The sequence below is a fragment of the Trichosurus vulpecula genome, chromosome 6, assembly GCF_011100635.1.
Source record: "Trichosurus vulpecula isolate mTriVul1 chromosome 6, mTriVul1.pri, whole genome shotgun sequence".
Lineage (NCBI taxonomy): Eukaryota > Metazoa > Chordata > Mammalia > Diprotodontia > Phalangeridae > Trichosurus > Trichosurus vulpecula.
The window spans coordinates 42948363-42963974 of NC_050578.1; the positions used below are offsets into that span (position 1 = coordinate 42948363).

Consider the following 15612-nt stretch of genomic DNA (forward strand, 5'->3'; position numbering starts at 1 on the left):
GGAGAGAATTTGAACTCAAAATTTGAAAAAAAAATTAAAAAGAATGTTAAAGTTGTTTTTACATGTAATTGGGAAAAATAAAATATTTAATTAAAAATTAAAACTGAATTCATTCAACATGTGCTTAAATGCATGGACTGTTTTTCTACCCCAAATGTTTCAAATTAAGTAGCCAATTAAAATATAAGAGAATCTTAAAATATATGCTTGGGTTGGCTGTTTCTTTTCCCCTCTCTTTCACTAGTAAATGCCTCAGTTAAGGCCAATTTGGAGGAAGGGAAGGGAAGGAGGAAAAAAGAATTTATATAGAGCCTACTATGTGCCAAACACTGTGGTAAGCACTTTAAAACTATCTCATTTGATCCCCACAACAACCTTGAGAGCTCATTGAAGAAACTGGGGCAAAATGAAGGTAAGTGACTTTTCCAGGGTCACACAGTGAGTATCAGAAGTCATATTTGACCTAAGATTTTCCTGTGTTCTATTCACAATTTAGCTCCCTCAGTGGTCAGTGCAGGTTCAGAAGGAAGGAGGAAACATACAAAATAGGTTTGGGCTCAGTTGTGACTATATAGAAATAGCTAGGTGGCCCAAGGGATAGAGCACTTAGATTTGACATTGAGCCGACTTACCCTAATGATTGTTTCTTGCTCTGCAAATGCTCCTAGGTTTCTATTTTTTAAATGTCAATCAGTTGAATTTGTGCCAAAAAATGTTTTTCTCAAAATGTGCAAGGAGACTGAAATTATTTTGCAAGCTAATGACATTTGAAATATCCAGCAAGCTCGGAGGTCAGACAATGAAAAGAAATGTGTATGTGCATTTGCATACATGTGCACATCTATAATTATCTATCTCTATACACACATATACATACAATTATGTATATATGTATATGCCTATGTCTAGGCTTTGTAATATAATCAAAAGTTTAAAAAAAAAGATCAACCACCAAAAATAATTCAATTTGTGGTTTTTATTAATGGAGTGAAATAGTACTCACTTGAAATATTTCTCTCCCACAGTATAACTTAGTCATGATACAGACAAAAGTCACTGTGCCACAAACATTACCCTCACTTGATACCACTTACTTCACTTACGTGACTAAACTCAGGCCAAAAGTTCATTTTAGACAGGCCACATAAAAAAGGGTCTTTTTAATCTCTTTTCTACCCAGCACTAACACAGTCTCACAGCACTATTGTGTGCAATTATCTGACTATCCAGAGGATGATGCTTTGCTATGCTGACATTAATCTATCTTTTGAGACTCATTTTGCAGGATCATCCAATCCAGAATAAAGCATGTAGGGAAGGTGAATTGCAAAAGGAAAGAAGACACGAAGCCTTGAGAAATTTTTAAGGGAAAAAAAAAGTGTCTCTGACTCACCATCAGTGACTATGTCTTCAATTGTCAGATTAAAATCTTTCCCATAAAAACCCTTAAAACCCAAGAAATCCTTAAACAAATAGTGTAGCAAGGGTCAGAGTCAGCTCTTTGATACTTACTTGCTGTTTCGAAAACAAATAAAACAAACAAGACAACGAGAGCTTATTGGTCTTTCTAAACAAAGACTGTTCCCTATGATTTTTAAGCCTTAAAAACAAACAAGACATACAAAAACAATCATGCCATAAACACAAAGTATATAACATTAAAGCTAGCTTATAATTCCTGTCAGAGAGCTGTGTAAAAGTCTTTATGGGACTTTATGACGTAGAATCATAAAGTGTTGGAATTAGAAGAGATTTTTAAAGCTATTGTTGCATTTACACAGAATATAGACAAATTGAAATTTCTATCTGAAAAAGTGAAGTTAGGAAGGAAGGAAGGGAGGGAGCGAGGGAGGGAGGAAGAAAAGAAAGAGAGAAGAAAAGGGGGAAGCAAGGAAGGAAAAAAATCAGTGGCCTAGTCCCTATCCTTATCTATAAACAGGGGCTACAGCACTGAAGCATAGAAATGTGCATGAATATAAATGCATATATTTTAAGTTTTAAAACAATAGGAAAATGTCATTTAAAAAAAAAAACTGCTGCTGGGTTTCATGGTGCATTCCTGGAACTTCTGCTGCTAGGAAGGCTGAGGCTGATTGAGTTCAGGAACTTGAGCTAAAGTAGAGCAAAAGTCAATGTGGGGTCTGCACTACTAAGTTCAGCACCAATACAATAAGCTACTGGAGTAGGGGGTTACCAGGCAGACTAAGGAGGGACTAACTAGTCCCATTTGGAAAAACAGAGCAGATTAAAGCTTCCATGATGATCAATAATATTGGGATAAGGCCTATGAGTGGCTATTATACTTCTAACTTAGGCAACATAGAGAGACCTAATCTCTAAAACAAAACACACACATACACACACTCAGATCAGAGGAAGATGAATGTCCAATAAATGGACTTAAACAAGTCATGAAACTGGTATAATGAAATGCCACAACAGTTTTTGGGATGTTGTGAATGGAAGAGATGGTCAGAAAGCAGTTTAACAACTGTCCAAGGGCTCTGTCTTCCCTGGAGACACTCACCTTGGTCCTTGCCAGCAAGGGGGCTCCTCGTTCTAAAAGAAGTTCTACCACCTGGTCATGCCCACTCCGTGCTGCACAATGAAGTGGTGTCAGCCCATCCTGAAAAGAAAATGAAAAGACAGTGTCAATGGGGCATGTTTTTTTTCCTTTTCTTTTTTTTAACCAGTTACTGAGTCAATAGATGTCTATAATTCCACCTTGCTCAATCAAGAAATCAAAACCTGTCCTTAGGGGAGATAACTTAATGGATGAAACTTGCTGACCAGTCAGCCAGTTATTTATCCTGAAAGGTCAAAAATAAAGCTGTGTGCTCTCGTGGAGGCACAGATCTTGTCTCTTCTCTCCTTCCTCTTTTTCCTCCTGTTTCTCTGCTCGCTTTGGGAATTCCCTGTCCTACTGCTTAACTCAGCAATAATCTAAGCATTCTCTGGCAAATGATCCTAGTTCTGCTTGGATCTGCAGTTGTCAGATGAAAATATGTCATAGTTATCCTGGAAGATATAGTACAAAAAATGTCTAAGAAGAGAGAAATGTGGCTGAGTGAATGGAGGCTGTGTTCAAATCAGAACACACTTAGAATTGAGCAAACTTAAAAGGCCCCTCCCTTGCTGAGACAGAAGAGACCTGAACAAAACATTAGACCCTTTCCACTAAATCTGTTGTTATGGCAGCCTTTCTCTGCTCTATTTTTGTTAATGAAAAATGCCTTGTTATATCTGCTCACACATAGAAAGACTAATCATACTCAAAAAAGTGGTTTAATAAAACAGTTACTATTCCTTGTACTTCTTCCTGGGACCTAGGGTAGTAATGAGTAAAGTAGGAAATAAAGAAGAAATGAGAAGGAATAAAATAGCAATAATAAAAGACAACAAGAAATGAATTCCATACATTAAAGTGTGAGCATTTGGGGCCTTTTTGTAAATTCCAAATACTCAACCAAGCAATCACTCACCTAGCCCTCAAATATCCAATGGGAAAATTCTTTCTTTGGAGGGAAAGCAATTTTTAAACCAAAAACGAATGAAGTTTATAGCATGATGTCATCCTTAGAGGTTTAACTATCAGAGCAGCATACAATTTAATATATTTAAATAAGGCACTTACCTGGATCTCTGAGGACAGTTTTCTCCCATCTCTTTTCCTTACCACCTTTCATGAGGTCATTGCCCCACCCAAAAATCACAAAAGGCTCCCCACTGACTACAGAATACACTCCCTTTAGACTGGCATTTAGACTCTTCTAGAACCTATCTCCAACGTACCTTTTTTCACCCTTATTTCTTGCTTCTCTGCTCCAGCCAATCTGGCCAACTCACTCCCTTCTGAATCTTTGAGCATGACTACCAATGACCGTTGTGTTCATGCAATTCAGTGGATGGAGAGACAGAAGTTAGAGATGGCTCTCATCTCTAACTCAATTCTAGCAACTCTTCAAGAGCTATCAGAAGTCTCTCTTTCTCTGGGAAATTTTCCCTAATTATATGGGGGAGTGAGCAGGTGCAAATAGATTTTGTACTGGACTGAGAGGGAGGAAACCTGAATATAAATCCTGCCTCAGACATGGTGGAACCCTGAGCAAGCCACTTAAGCTCTTCTAACCTGTTTCCTCATGTGATTCCCACAGGGTTGTTCTGAGGGTCAAAAGAGATAAGGGGGAAAGGGACCAAGCATTTAATTAGATGCCTACTATGTGATAGACACTGTGCTAAGCCCTTCACAGATCTTGTCTTACATGATAACACATGTAGAGTGCTTTGAAAAGCTTGAAGTGCTATGGAAATGTTACCTAGGCTAACTACCCATAGTTTCTATAAACTCCCAAACCAATCATTTGGCATATCCTGTTTAAATACATAAGGTGCTTTGCAAACCTTCAAGCATCATATACATGTAGCTATTATCGATAATATTATTACCCTTTTGAGCTCGTATTTCATCTCTCTCTCTCTCCCCTTCCATAGACAAACTAACAGACAAAAAAATCATCTACACTTGATCCCTCCAATTCCTCCCACTTCACACTCACTCCTCAATCCCTTGTAACTGGATCTCTCACCCCACTGCTTTCCTGAAACAGTTCTCTCCAAGGTTACAAGTAATCACTTAATTGGTAAATTCCACGACCTTTTCTCAGTCCTCATCTTTTTCTTCTTTTTTTAACCTCTCTCCAGCTTTAGACACTGATGACCACCTTTCATCCTGGATACTCTCTTTTCTTTTAGCATTTGTACTGTTGTTCTCTCCTGGATTTCCTCCTGTCTCATCTGACTATTCTTCAGTGTCCTTTGGATGCCAGTGGCTGTCCTGCAGATCTCTGTCCTGGCTCCTCTTCTATCTCTTTTATATATAATAATATTTGCTTTAGATGTTCTATGTATTTCCTAAAGTAGTAACCATTCATATTTGGTCGTTTTTTTATTTGTTGCACATTACTCATGCGACCTTAACCTGTCTGGACCTCAGTTTCTTTCTTTCTAAAATGAGAAAGCTGGACTTCAGATGCTGGAGTTCTAAATTGATGACCCTATACATCAGTCAATCAGTGTTTATTAAGTGATTATTTTGTACTGAGCCCTGGGAATACAAAAGGGCAAAAACACAATCTTCATGCTCAAGAGCTCACATTCTAATAAGAGTTAGACACACACACGAATTTTTCAAATGGTTGTTAATATTTTTCTTATCTCTTTTATACTCCAGCAAATCTTATCACACTAATAAAATTTATCCACGCATACTGAAATTTTAACACAACTCGGTTACACACACAGCTGTTGGGAATACAAAAATTTGCCACTCTCTGAGTCTTTTAATCCATTGCAGATAGCAAAATATCCCAAACCATTTTTAATTGGGGTTAAGCCATGAGCACAGTAAGAATTGACGACGACAACAGCTAGGCAGCACAGTAGATAGCGTGCTGGGTCTAGAGTCAGGAAGATCTGAGTTCAAATCCTACCCCAGATATTTACTAGCTATATGACCCTGAACAAGTCATTTAACCTGTCTGCCTCAGTTTCCTTAACTGTAAAATGGAGTAATGATAGCACCTATCTCTCAGGGTTGTTGCAAGGATTAAATGAGGTATTTGTAAAGTGCTTAACGCAGTGCCTGGCACTTAGTAGGCACTGTACAAATGCTTTTGTTGTTGTTCAGTCATTTTCTCAGTAATGTCCAACTATTTGTGACCACATTTTGGGGTTTTCTCAGCAAAGATAATGGAGTGGTTTGATATTTCCTTCTCCAGCTCATTTTACAGATGAGGAAACTGAGGCAAATAAGGTTAAGTCACTTGTCTAGGGTCACACAACTAGTAAATGTCTGAGGCCAGATTTGAACTGACAAATATGAGTTTTCCTGATTCCAAACCTGGCACTCTATTTACTGTGTCACTTAGCTGCCCTATAGAAATGTTAGCTATCATAGTTATCATTATTAAAATTATAGACTTAAAGCAAGAAGGGAACTTAGATGCCATCTCATAAAACTCCTTCAACTTACAGATAAAGAAATTAAAGTCCAAATTTAATTAGCTTTGAATTAAAGCCCTAAATGAAATATGTCCTAAATAATACAGTCAACAAGTTTAAAATCCAGTTTCTCTGACTTCAAATTCATAACTCTCTACTGCCCCATGCTGATGCCAAATACTTTTTGATGTTTATAGGAAAGAGGACTATAAGGAGATTTTCCATGGATACTTAGCAAAGTAATCTCGGTGGTAATTCAGATATAGTGTCATAAGCACTGGTTGTATGAGGGTGGTTAACAACCCCTGAAGGGCCCCCAAGACCCTTGCAGGGGGTCTTCAAGGTCAAAACTGTTTTCATAACTATACTAATTCATTTTAATTTCTAACACAATAAGATCTTGGGGGGAAGGCATTGGGGAGTCCTTCTTGATTTTTAAGAGTATAAATAGGTCCTCTCTGAGGTATAAAATATTGGGAACCACTGTCAGAGAGTTATCATTATACTCAATACTTAAAAAGGAAGGGCCATAACAGTAACATCATTTTGGAGTTCACCATGATCCCATGGCAACAATAAGAGACAATCAATTATTCGAACATTTGTTCACCGTTTACTACATACATGGCCGGCGCTCTTCCAGATACTCAGCACAAACACAAGTGAGGCAATCCTGATTTTCAAGGGGCTTATCTACCATTATGACATTTGCTTCTATCATTTAACTTGCTTGCCCTTTAAAGAAACAGGTGAAATGTGGCATCAGGTTCAAGCTGGTGCATAATGTTTCCTTTGGATCGATTCTGACTGCTTTTTAATCAAATCGCAGATCAGATTGTAGCCATAGAGGTTCTGCCGAGGTGTTTTAAAGAAAGCTATCCTTGGCTTTCCCTAGAATCCCAGGGTGTGACAGAAAATGAAAAGACAAAGGATTTGAGTAGCCCTGGACTTCTGAGCATCCTTTCCCTCTTGTGATTACCCTCCTGGACAATCTCACTGTTTATTCAGAATGGGGTCAGACCAGCCCATGACTTGCACGTCTCTGGAAGGGACAGACGACAATGATTACGGAGGCTCAAGGGATCTCCTCACCTAGTAGACATAAGACTTTCACTTTCTCACAGCCTTCATGTCTCCTTAGTTCCTCCTCTACTGACCTGTGGTAAAGCTTTCCAAGTGCATGTTGATCTGATCAGCCACACTGTACTCTGACCCCAACATAGCAATGTTATTTTCGGTCCTCTTAGAGAATGAAGGACAACAACGAACCAACCAACCAATTCCTCCTATGTTATCCTTTGTATTTCTCACCCTTCTCTCCATGACACTTTCACTCACTCTCTCCAGTAACTTATCAATATATTCTTGGAACTGTCTTATTATTCGATTCATAATTTTCCAGAGACTTGCTTCATTGGTGAAAATAACATGGTGAAGAAAAAATTAATTCCTTACTGTGATTTACTGCTATGTAGAAAGTGATGGTCTGAGATATTTTTCTGATTCCCTAATTACAATTAACTTATAGTAGCAAATCTTCATTTATGCTTTCAGATCTCTTTGGCACCTATTGCTTCCATCTTCAGACTAGTAAAGAATATGTCACAATAGCATCAATGAGGCAGATTTCTGATAAATTAAAGCAGGTCAAAAGGATTATAGTATGATCATATTTACTTATTGGTTTTATCCCCACCATCTTCTGAAAGAATTTCAGTCATTTAAAATTGAACACGACACAGAATGGCGCAGTTAAGGATTAAAAAAAGAACAAAAAAGTCTAAAGAAAGCAAAGGAAGTAGATACAGCAGGCACCTATAAGATAGGTATATTATTTCTACAAATTGGCTTGGAATTTCAATCTAAATTTTTTGTCATTTAAGCTCAAAAGAAACAGCATTGGATTATATGAAAGGGAAGAGAGGACAGAGGAGAGAGGGGAGAGGGGAAGAGGGAGAAGAGAGAGAGGAAGGAGAAAGGGAAAGGAGGGAGAAGGGAAGGAAGAGAGAGAAGGGTGAGAAGGGAGGAGAGGAGTCACAGGGCAGTTGACTGCCATGCCCTGTACAGAAAAGATAGTAGTATGCATTTGATTTCAATTCTCAGAGAGATAGTTAGAAGGAGGTCAGGTCATCCGTATGGTAGCATAGGAGGAAGATGCTTGTATAGCACATTCTGGTGGCCCTACCTAGATATGAGGAACTCTCACCAACTGAGACAGCAGGAATCTAGCAGAGGAAGACCAGCTGGAAGAGTGTTTTTTATGACAGATGCAGGAAAGACATCCCTAGCTTCTTGGGCCAGTCATGTGCTAGGAAAAGCCCCCTGACTTCAGAGGTCACATAATTTCCATTTGCTGACTAGGAAAAGCCAACCAACTGCAGAAGCAATTTGTTATTCCTTTGGAGAAGCCAAAGAGACAGGCTAGTATTGCCAACCAGGCAGAAGGCCAACTTATTTCAGAACAGGTGTAGACAGAAGGGGTACCTGCCTTCTGAGCCAGTATCTTCCTTAGAAAAGTGCTCCATTAAAAAAAAAACATTTCTGATAAAAGTACTTGCTTAAGACTTCAGAGTCCTTCACCATGCAACCATGAAGAGATAACTGTGGCATGAACAAGCCTGGTTACAATTCTAGCTGACTTTCCTGTCCATAAAAGAACTTCCAATTGACTCCTGTCGAACATTACATTTAAGAATCACATTCCAATGGACCTACCTACCATGATATGAGTTGCAAAATGTCTTTTAAAAGCTGATTGAATTGACTTGCAGGATGGGGTTATATCCTTAGCTATAAAGTATAGATAATAATACTTTGCACAATCCACTCTGCTGGATTGTTAGGACAATCAAATACAATATTGCATTTTATTTTGTAAGTTGTAAGGCACCTTACGACACTAACTCCAATTATCTGATATATATCTTGTTAGTACCTAGTTATGTGCATATTGTCTCCATTAACCTGTGAGGTCCTTGAGAGCAGGAACAATTTTTTTTTTTGTCTTTCCTTCATTTCTCCAGTGCTTAGCACAGTCCTTGACACACTGGAAGTTGGTGACTTGACTTTACCTGACATGTGAGACAGTAGCATGTGTTACTAAAAAAATCACCTAATACATTTACCAAATTGTTAAAGTACAGATTTTTAAAAGGTTGCTAGACACCACCATGTCGGAGATCTCTGAAGACAGAGGCTGCTAGAAGACAATTCAAGAAGATAGGCTTCCTGTGTTTGGTCTTTGGAGAGAGATCAGCATTTTTCAATTTGACAGTTTTTTCTTCGTTGCTTCCCTCTATCTCTAAAGAGGGACAATTATTCCTCTGAGTATATGATACACAGTTTAACTAAAATTAATATGCAGGAGATTTGGTAAAGGCACATATTGCGAGGCTAATCTTTTACTTATTTCCTTAATTGGATTTTAATTGTCTCCAAGTCTTTAAATGGCTAGTCCTCAGATACAAAAGCAATTAATTTAGTCTTGTTTTGTTTTCCTGACCCAGCATCTGATTTTGTTGAACACGGAAAAGAATTGAAAAAATGCACCTATAATTTACATAGTAATGCTAGGGGTGGGGGTAGGCTTAAAATGGACATGGTATTTTAAAGAATATTATTATCACTAAATAGCTTTTTCCTCAAGGATTCTAAGTTATTAATAAATGAAAAAACCCAATAAATTCTTGAAAAGAATTCCTAAAATAATAGTATACTAAAATACTGTTGGCTTAATTGAGGGGGAAAGAGGAAATTTTAGAGCCTCAAAGATGAAAGAATGAAAATTGCATCATTATTAATTATGACACACCTGGTAGAAAGCTCTAGACCTGGAGTCAGACATAGCTGTATGACTTTGGGTAAGTCATTTAACTTTGTCTGCCTCAGTTTCTGCAACTGTAAAATAGGGATAATAACAGCACCTACCTCTCTGGATTGTTTTGAGCTTTAAATGTAAAGGAATTGGCACAGTGCCTGTCACATAATAGGTGCTTAATAAATGATTATTTCCTTCCTTGTTAAAGTCCATACACAGAAGCACTGCTATATTACCTAAAGTCCATGGCACTATATATATATATGTATGTGTGTGTGTGTGTACATACATACATACATACATATTTGGTTTTGCAGTTAAGAAAAAAAAAGCAAAGATATTCCTTATTTTTAAAAATGAAATAAAATATTATAAAATTCATGATTTCAAGTTTTAAGCTATACTTGTCTCTTGTCTCCCCAATTTCAAAGAATGGAGAGGCAAAAGACACTTCTGCTTTTCAGTTTTAGAGGAATTTTTTGTTTGTCTGTTTGTTTTTAACTAAGAAGGGTTAGGGTAGAATACAGTTTAGGTTTTCCAAACCTTTTGTCTCATCTTATCCATTGGAGCCACAGAGGTATTTTAAACTCTCAGGGGGAGAAGGTCTCAATGCAATCCTGCATGATTATGTCTAATCCCCATGAACAGCTGCCAACAAACCTCATACTGACAATCTGATCCTCCTGGGTTGTCAATCTCTGAATGCAACTCAACCCACTTGTAATGGGGTTGCATATGTTCCTTCTTTTTGTCTTTGAGGCATCTGAGAATCTTTGGGATTATCTGCTCCAAAATTCTCCCTTCACAGATGAGGGAATGAAGGCTCACAGGTAGAGGTTAAGGAATTCACCCTAGTTCAGATAGCCAGCTAGAAACAGGACAAGTACTCAGTTTTTCCTATTCCCTGATCAGTACTCATTCTACTGAAATGGGAACAGTGACTGTACCATAGTTCCTTCTTAGAGTTTTTATATGCAAATGAATGTGAGCAAGGCAAATTATGGTACCTTAGAGATAATTGAAAACATTTATCTTCCCAAGAGTAGTAAAAAGCAATAAATGCTTTCTAATAAATGAGTACAGCAGCTAAGCACTAAGAAAAAATGTTCTGGCTTAAGATTTTTTTTTTTGCAGTTACATAGTGCTCTTATTCTGCTGTTAACATGGATTTCTGGGGGCACCTCAAAAGAAACAGAAAGGGAAGTGTGAAAAAGGAGACAGACCAGGTTAGTACTGAAGGAGGAAGTGCCAAAATGCTTCCCTTTAAATGTAAAGCACATTGTCTGAGAATACCTATGACCATAGCAAAGCTAATGCATGCAGGCAAAAGCAAAGGGAAGAAGTACTCTGCTACCAAATAAATTAGGATATGAAGATATGAGACACCACAGTAGAGCCATCAACAGACAAAGAAAAATGCTCTGTAATCTCTCCTGTTGTAAAGTGCCCGCAGCTGGTCAGGCCCAAATGCCTTTGAGAAGTGAGAACAGGAAAGCCAGCCAAAGCTTTCAGGAATATGCAGCATCAAATTCTTTTGCCCTGAGATAGAAGTAGCTATAGTAGGCTTTAATGAATCTTCCGTAAGACCTGATTTGATAGGCCCAGACAATGGTTAGCCTCATAGCATTGAAGAAGGACTCTATTTGACCATGCTTTCTTCAGAATTCATCTTGGACCTAGCTTACAGGTCCCAAGTTCCCAAAAATTCATTAAACTTTGGACAAAATTCTGTAAAGGGAACTGGAAATATCTTCTATACCATCTTCTCTGAGATTTCAAATCACATATGTCAACCTTCCCTGACAAGATAAACATAAAAGTTTTGGAGAGAGGCCAGAATTGTCCAAACCTACCCTAGAAGACTTACATTGAAAAAAATAGTTACATACTTAAAGGATAGACATTATTGAATTTTATAAAGCTATATTAAAGAAATAGAAAGCAACTTTCATTCCACATCAGCAGAAAATAGCCAAGCAAACTGAAAAGTTTTTGTAAGTACATCTGTACTTAGTGTTAACTCGTGACAAATCAGGTTTGAAAATAAATACAATTGATATATTAGCTCTCAATACTAAAATATATGAATAATTTAACACAATGAAGAAATATTCTTTGACTTCCCAGAAAACACTTTATATTTCTCAAAAAAATGATTAAAATATAAAACTGCTCAGGAAAATTGTCCAGAAATAAATATATAAAGCCACCAAACTAAATTGTTATCACAATTTAGTCGTTTCAGTCACGTTCAAATTTTCACAAATCCATTTAGGGTTTTCTTGGAAAAATACGAGAGTGGTTTGCCATTTCCTTCCCCAGTTCATTTTACAGATAAGGGAACTGAGGCAAACAGGGTTAAAGTGACTTGTCCAGGGTCACACAGCTACTGTGAGTCTGAAGCTGGATTTGAATTCAGATCCCCCTGACTCTAGGACAAGTACTCTTTTCACTGCACCATGTAGATGCTCACTAAAATAATACTACATATTAATATTGCACTGGAATATAAAAGTAATTGTATGAGCTATTGCTATTTATAATGAAAACCTAAATGAAGGATATGAGTTCTGAAGTTTAGTTTACCACACTGACCATCTGAGGGAATGATAATTCCATTTTGAGGGTCAGGAGCAGGAAAACTGATTTAAGCACAATTTAAAATGCCTATCTCTTATATGGCCATTTGGAGATCTTACAATCATAGATTTAGGGCTGCAGGGGACCTCAGATACCCTTGAGTCCAACACTCTCATTGAATAGATGAGAAAAATGAGACACACAGTAAGAGTCTAAAGCTACATTTGAACTCAGATCTTCCTGACTATAAATCCAGTACTTTATCACTGTGCCACCTAGTGGCTTTGAGCAGTACCCAAGAAAGTTCCATTTCCATGAAAAATTGCTTACACTTGAGTGCCAGGGTTTGGAGATGCCAGGACGCAAAGAAATGATCAAAGAAGGAAAGCAAAGGAACTAAACACTCACCCTGGTTTTGGCATCGATCTGACCTCCACGATCCAGTAAGAGCTTCACCATATTTGTATTTCCCCTTTTGGAAGCCACATGCAGAGGAGTGATTCCATTCTGTACCATGGAAAGAACAAGTAAGATCATGTTGGGCTTGACAAGGGCAAGAGAGTGATGGCTTTATGGGGGAGCAACCTGTGCTAAATAAAGTGTATCCTCAGGGCTACCTTGTTTTTGTTTGATTTTTAAAGAACTAAGAAGCACATGAACCACAAAGCTCCATAGTCAGTGGGTACAGGAAATGAAAAGGAACCATTGATTCACTGAATAGAAGTGAGCCAATAACATCTCATTTACCAATGAGATGGATTGGTGGAATAAACAAAGGGCATAACATGTTCATCTACAGACAAAGGGAACATTCTTGCACTATTAGAATCTGTGTGTTCAAAAATCCTAAGTGTACTCAAATTCTAGATTAGTGTTCATTTTCATTCTTATAGTATATATTTCCTTAGTGGTTCTGGGATCATAAGGCTAATTTCTTTAAATATGCACACGTATTTTAAAAATTAGTTTCCATAGAAAAATATGATCCTTTAAAGGACATTTTTTCAAAATAACTGAGTATAAAATACAATTTAATTTGAAAATAAATTCTAACTAATCTAAATTCAAAGGAGGAAAAAAATTGAGGACATGACAGGAATATCTACCAACAGCATTTTTAAATTTTGCTGGCTACCATCTATAATAACATGAAAATATTATTTCCACATTTGCCTTCCCATAAGTTTATTTGCTCATTAATTTTATCCTGAAATTGCAGTTTTGTTCAAATAGACTTTTTGTCACTGAAAAATATTCTAGATCATTAAAGCAAAAATGGAAAAAATATGTATGTGTGTACATAAAATTTACTGCCTTTGCTATATATGTATTATGTATTGATTTCAACAATACATGTGAAATTTATCCCTAGGGTTCCTTAAGATGAATTGCTTTATGTGGAAAAGGATGGAATATGCATATGTGTGTGTGTATACATATATATATATATATATATATGTATGTATACACACGTACTTATTCCATCCTTTTCCACATAATTATAGCAATTTTATATATCATCCTTTCATATCATCCTCAAATAGCATTTATTACAAGCTAATTGTGTGCATGGCCTGTCTTCCTTTGGCTGGGGTCAGTGGTGTGAATCTCTAAAGACCATATTGAATATTGAATCACTGCCTTACACATTAGCAGGAGGAAAAGAAATAATACCATTGAATATACCAGCAGTATTCTTTTTGCTTGGATTTTATTTATGTCCCCATTAGCCACTACCCAGAGAGAGAAGAATTCCAATCCATACCCTGGCTGTGAAGTCCACAGCGGCTCCTCGGTTAAGAAGAAGGGTTGCCACATTAACATTTCCATAGTGTGCAGCTATGTGCAATGGGGTAAAACCACTCTATAGAAAACAAATGGAATAGAGGTCAATAAAGGGATGCAGAATCCTAAAGAGAATACAGTGATGGAATGCAGGTAGGCTTTGATCAGAGTATCTTTTTGGTTGCAATCTACCCAATATATATAATATATTTGTGACAGCTCAAGTGAGAGAATGCATAAAGTAGTCTACTATATTACTTGACAGTCTGTAATATCCCAATAGATACTTAGTTACTTAAGAAGCCTGTTCCTTTGGAATATTATTTCTTCTTTTGGCTTTAATGATAGTAGAAGGATTTTATTTTGCACAATGATGTGATGTAAATAATGTGTGTTTTGGGGATGACCATATTTAACTAAAATACCAAAGTGAATGGAATGAGTGAAAAAATAATGAATGGAAGGAAAAGAAAACAAGCAATTTCTTCATGTGGAAACTCAATTTTTGTTTCCATTTCTGCTTGAATGGCAATTATCAACAATCTATTTGGAACAAAAAAGACATCTTGAATAGATTCTTATGAAGGAATTTCTATGATTTCTAGGAGGGAAGGATGGACATTCTGTTTTCTACTGATTTTCCATTTATTGTGGACCTATATCCCTTTCCAAGAAGAGCTCCACACTCTGTCTTTTATTAGGCTTCTACTGCATAATGCCAAACAAAGAGAAACTTCAGCCAAATGAGGTATTTAGCATCATGGTTAAATAAACAAGCAATACAAAAACTAAACAAACAAGCAATAAAAAGACTTGGTGAATCCATTTTTATTGAATTCTGCCAACCTAATTATTGGAGTGATGTAATCTTTAGAGAATTAACATTTTGAAATTAAAAGCATTGTGTACAGGATAAAAAGGGTTGGGGTGTGTGTGTGTGTGTGTGTGTGTATGTTTTGGCTATATTCAAAATATAAACCAGGCCATTTCTACATCAGGGAAAAAAATTAAACATTGCTTAATTCAAGATTACAGCAACATAATTATTTTGACTTAATTCTTTCACTTGCACTATGGAAATATTACAGACTATTTAACATAATCATGAGCCAAATTGAACTGTTCAAATGTTATTTCCTATTGTTCCATTTGTTTGAATAAAAACTTGAACATGAATAGGTAAAATATCTTGCTTAAGATTCTAAACCTCAATCAGAGTTTTTTCCTATATATATTTTCAATACATAATTTCAGTGTTCTAATTTATAGAAGATTTATTTGAATATGAATAGAGCCAGCATTGGGATTTGAAAAAGTGATTAAATAAATCAGTCTGTAACCATCCACAAAGGATATATTGGGAAATCCTTTTAAGAGTCATTCTTTTGCATCAGCAAAATCATTTGCAAGGAAATTTGGAACTTCGTAAA

At 36.7% G+C, this 15612-nt stretch overlaps 1 protein-coding gene across 1 annotated transcript in view; it reads right to left on the bottom strand.

Annotated features, from left to right (window-relative positions):
* ANK2 (ankyrin 2) overlaps positions 1-15612 on the bottom strand; it is a 297680-nt gene that overhangs the window by 156278 nt on the left and 125790 nt on the right. The window contains exons 8-10 of the mRNA XM_036763028.1: positions 14163-14261; positions 12806-12904; positions 2528-2626 (exon numbers count right to left, since the gene is read on the bottom strand). Of these exons, the coding sequence (XP_036618923.1) occupies positions 2528-2626; positions 12806-12904; positions 14163-14261 (297 nt within the window). The remainder of the gene's footprint in view (positions 1-2527; positions 2627-12805; positions 12905-14162; positions 14262-15612) is intronic.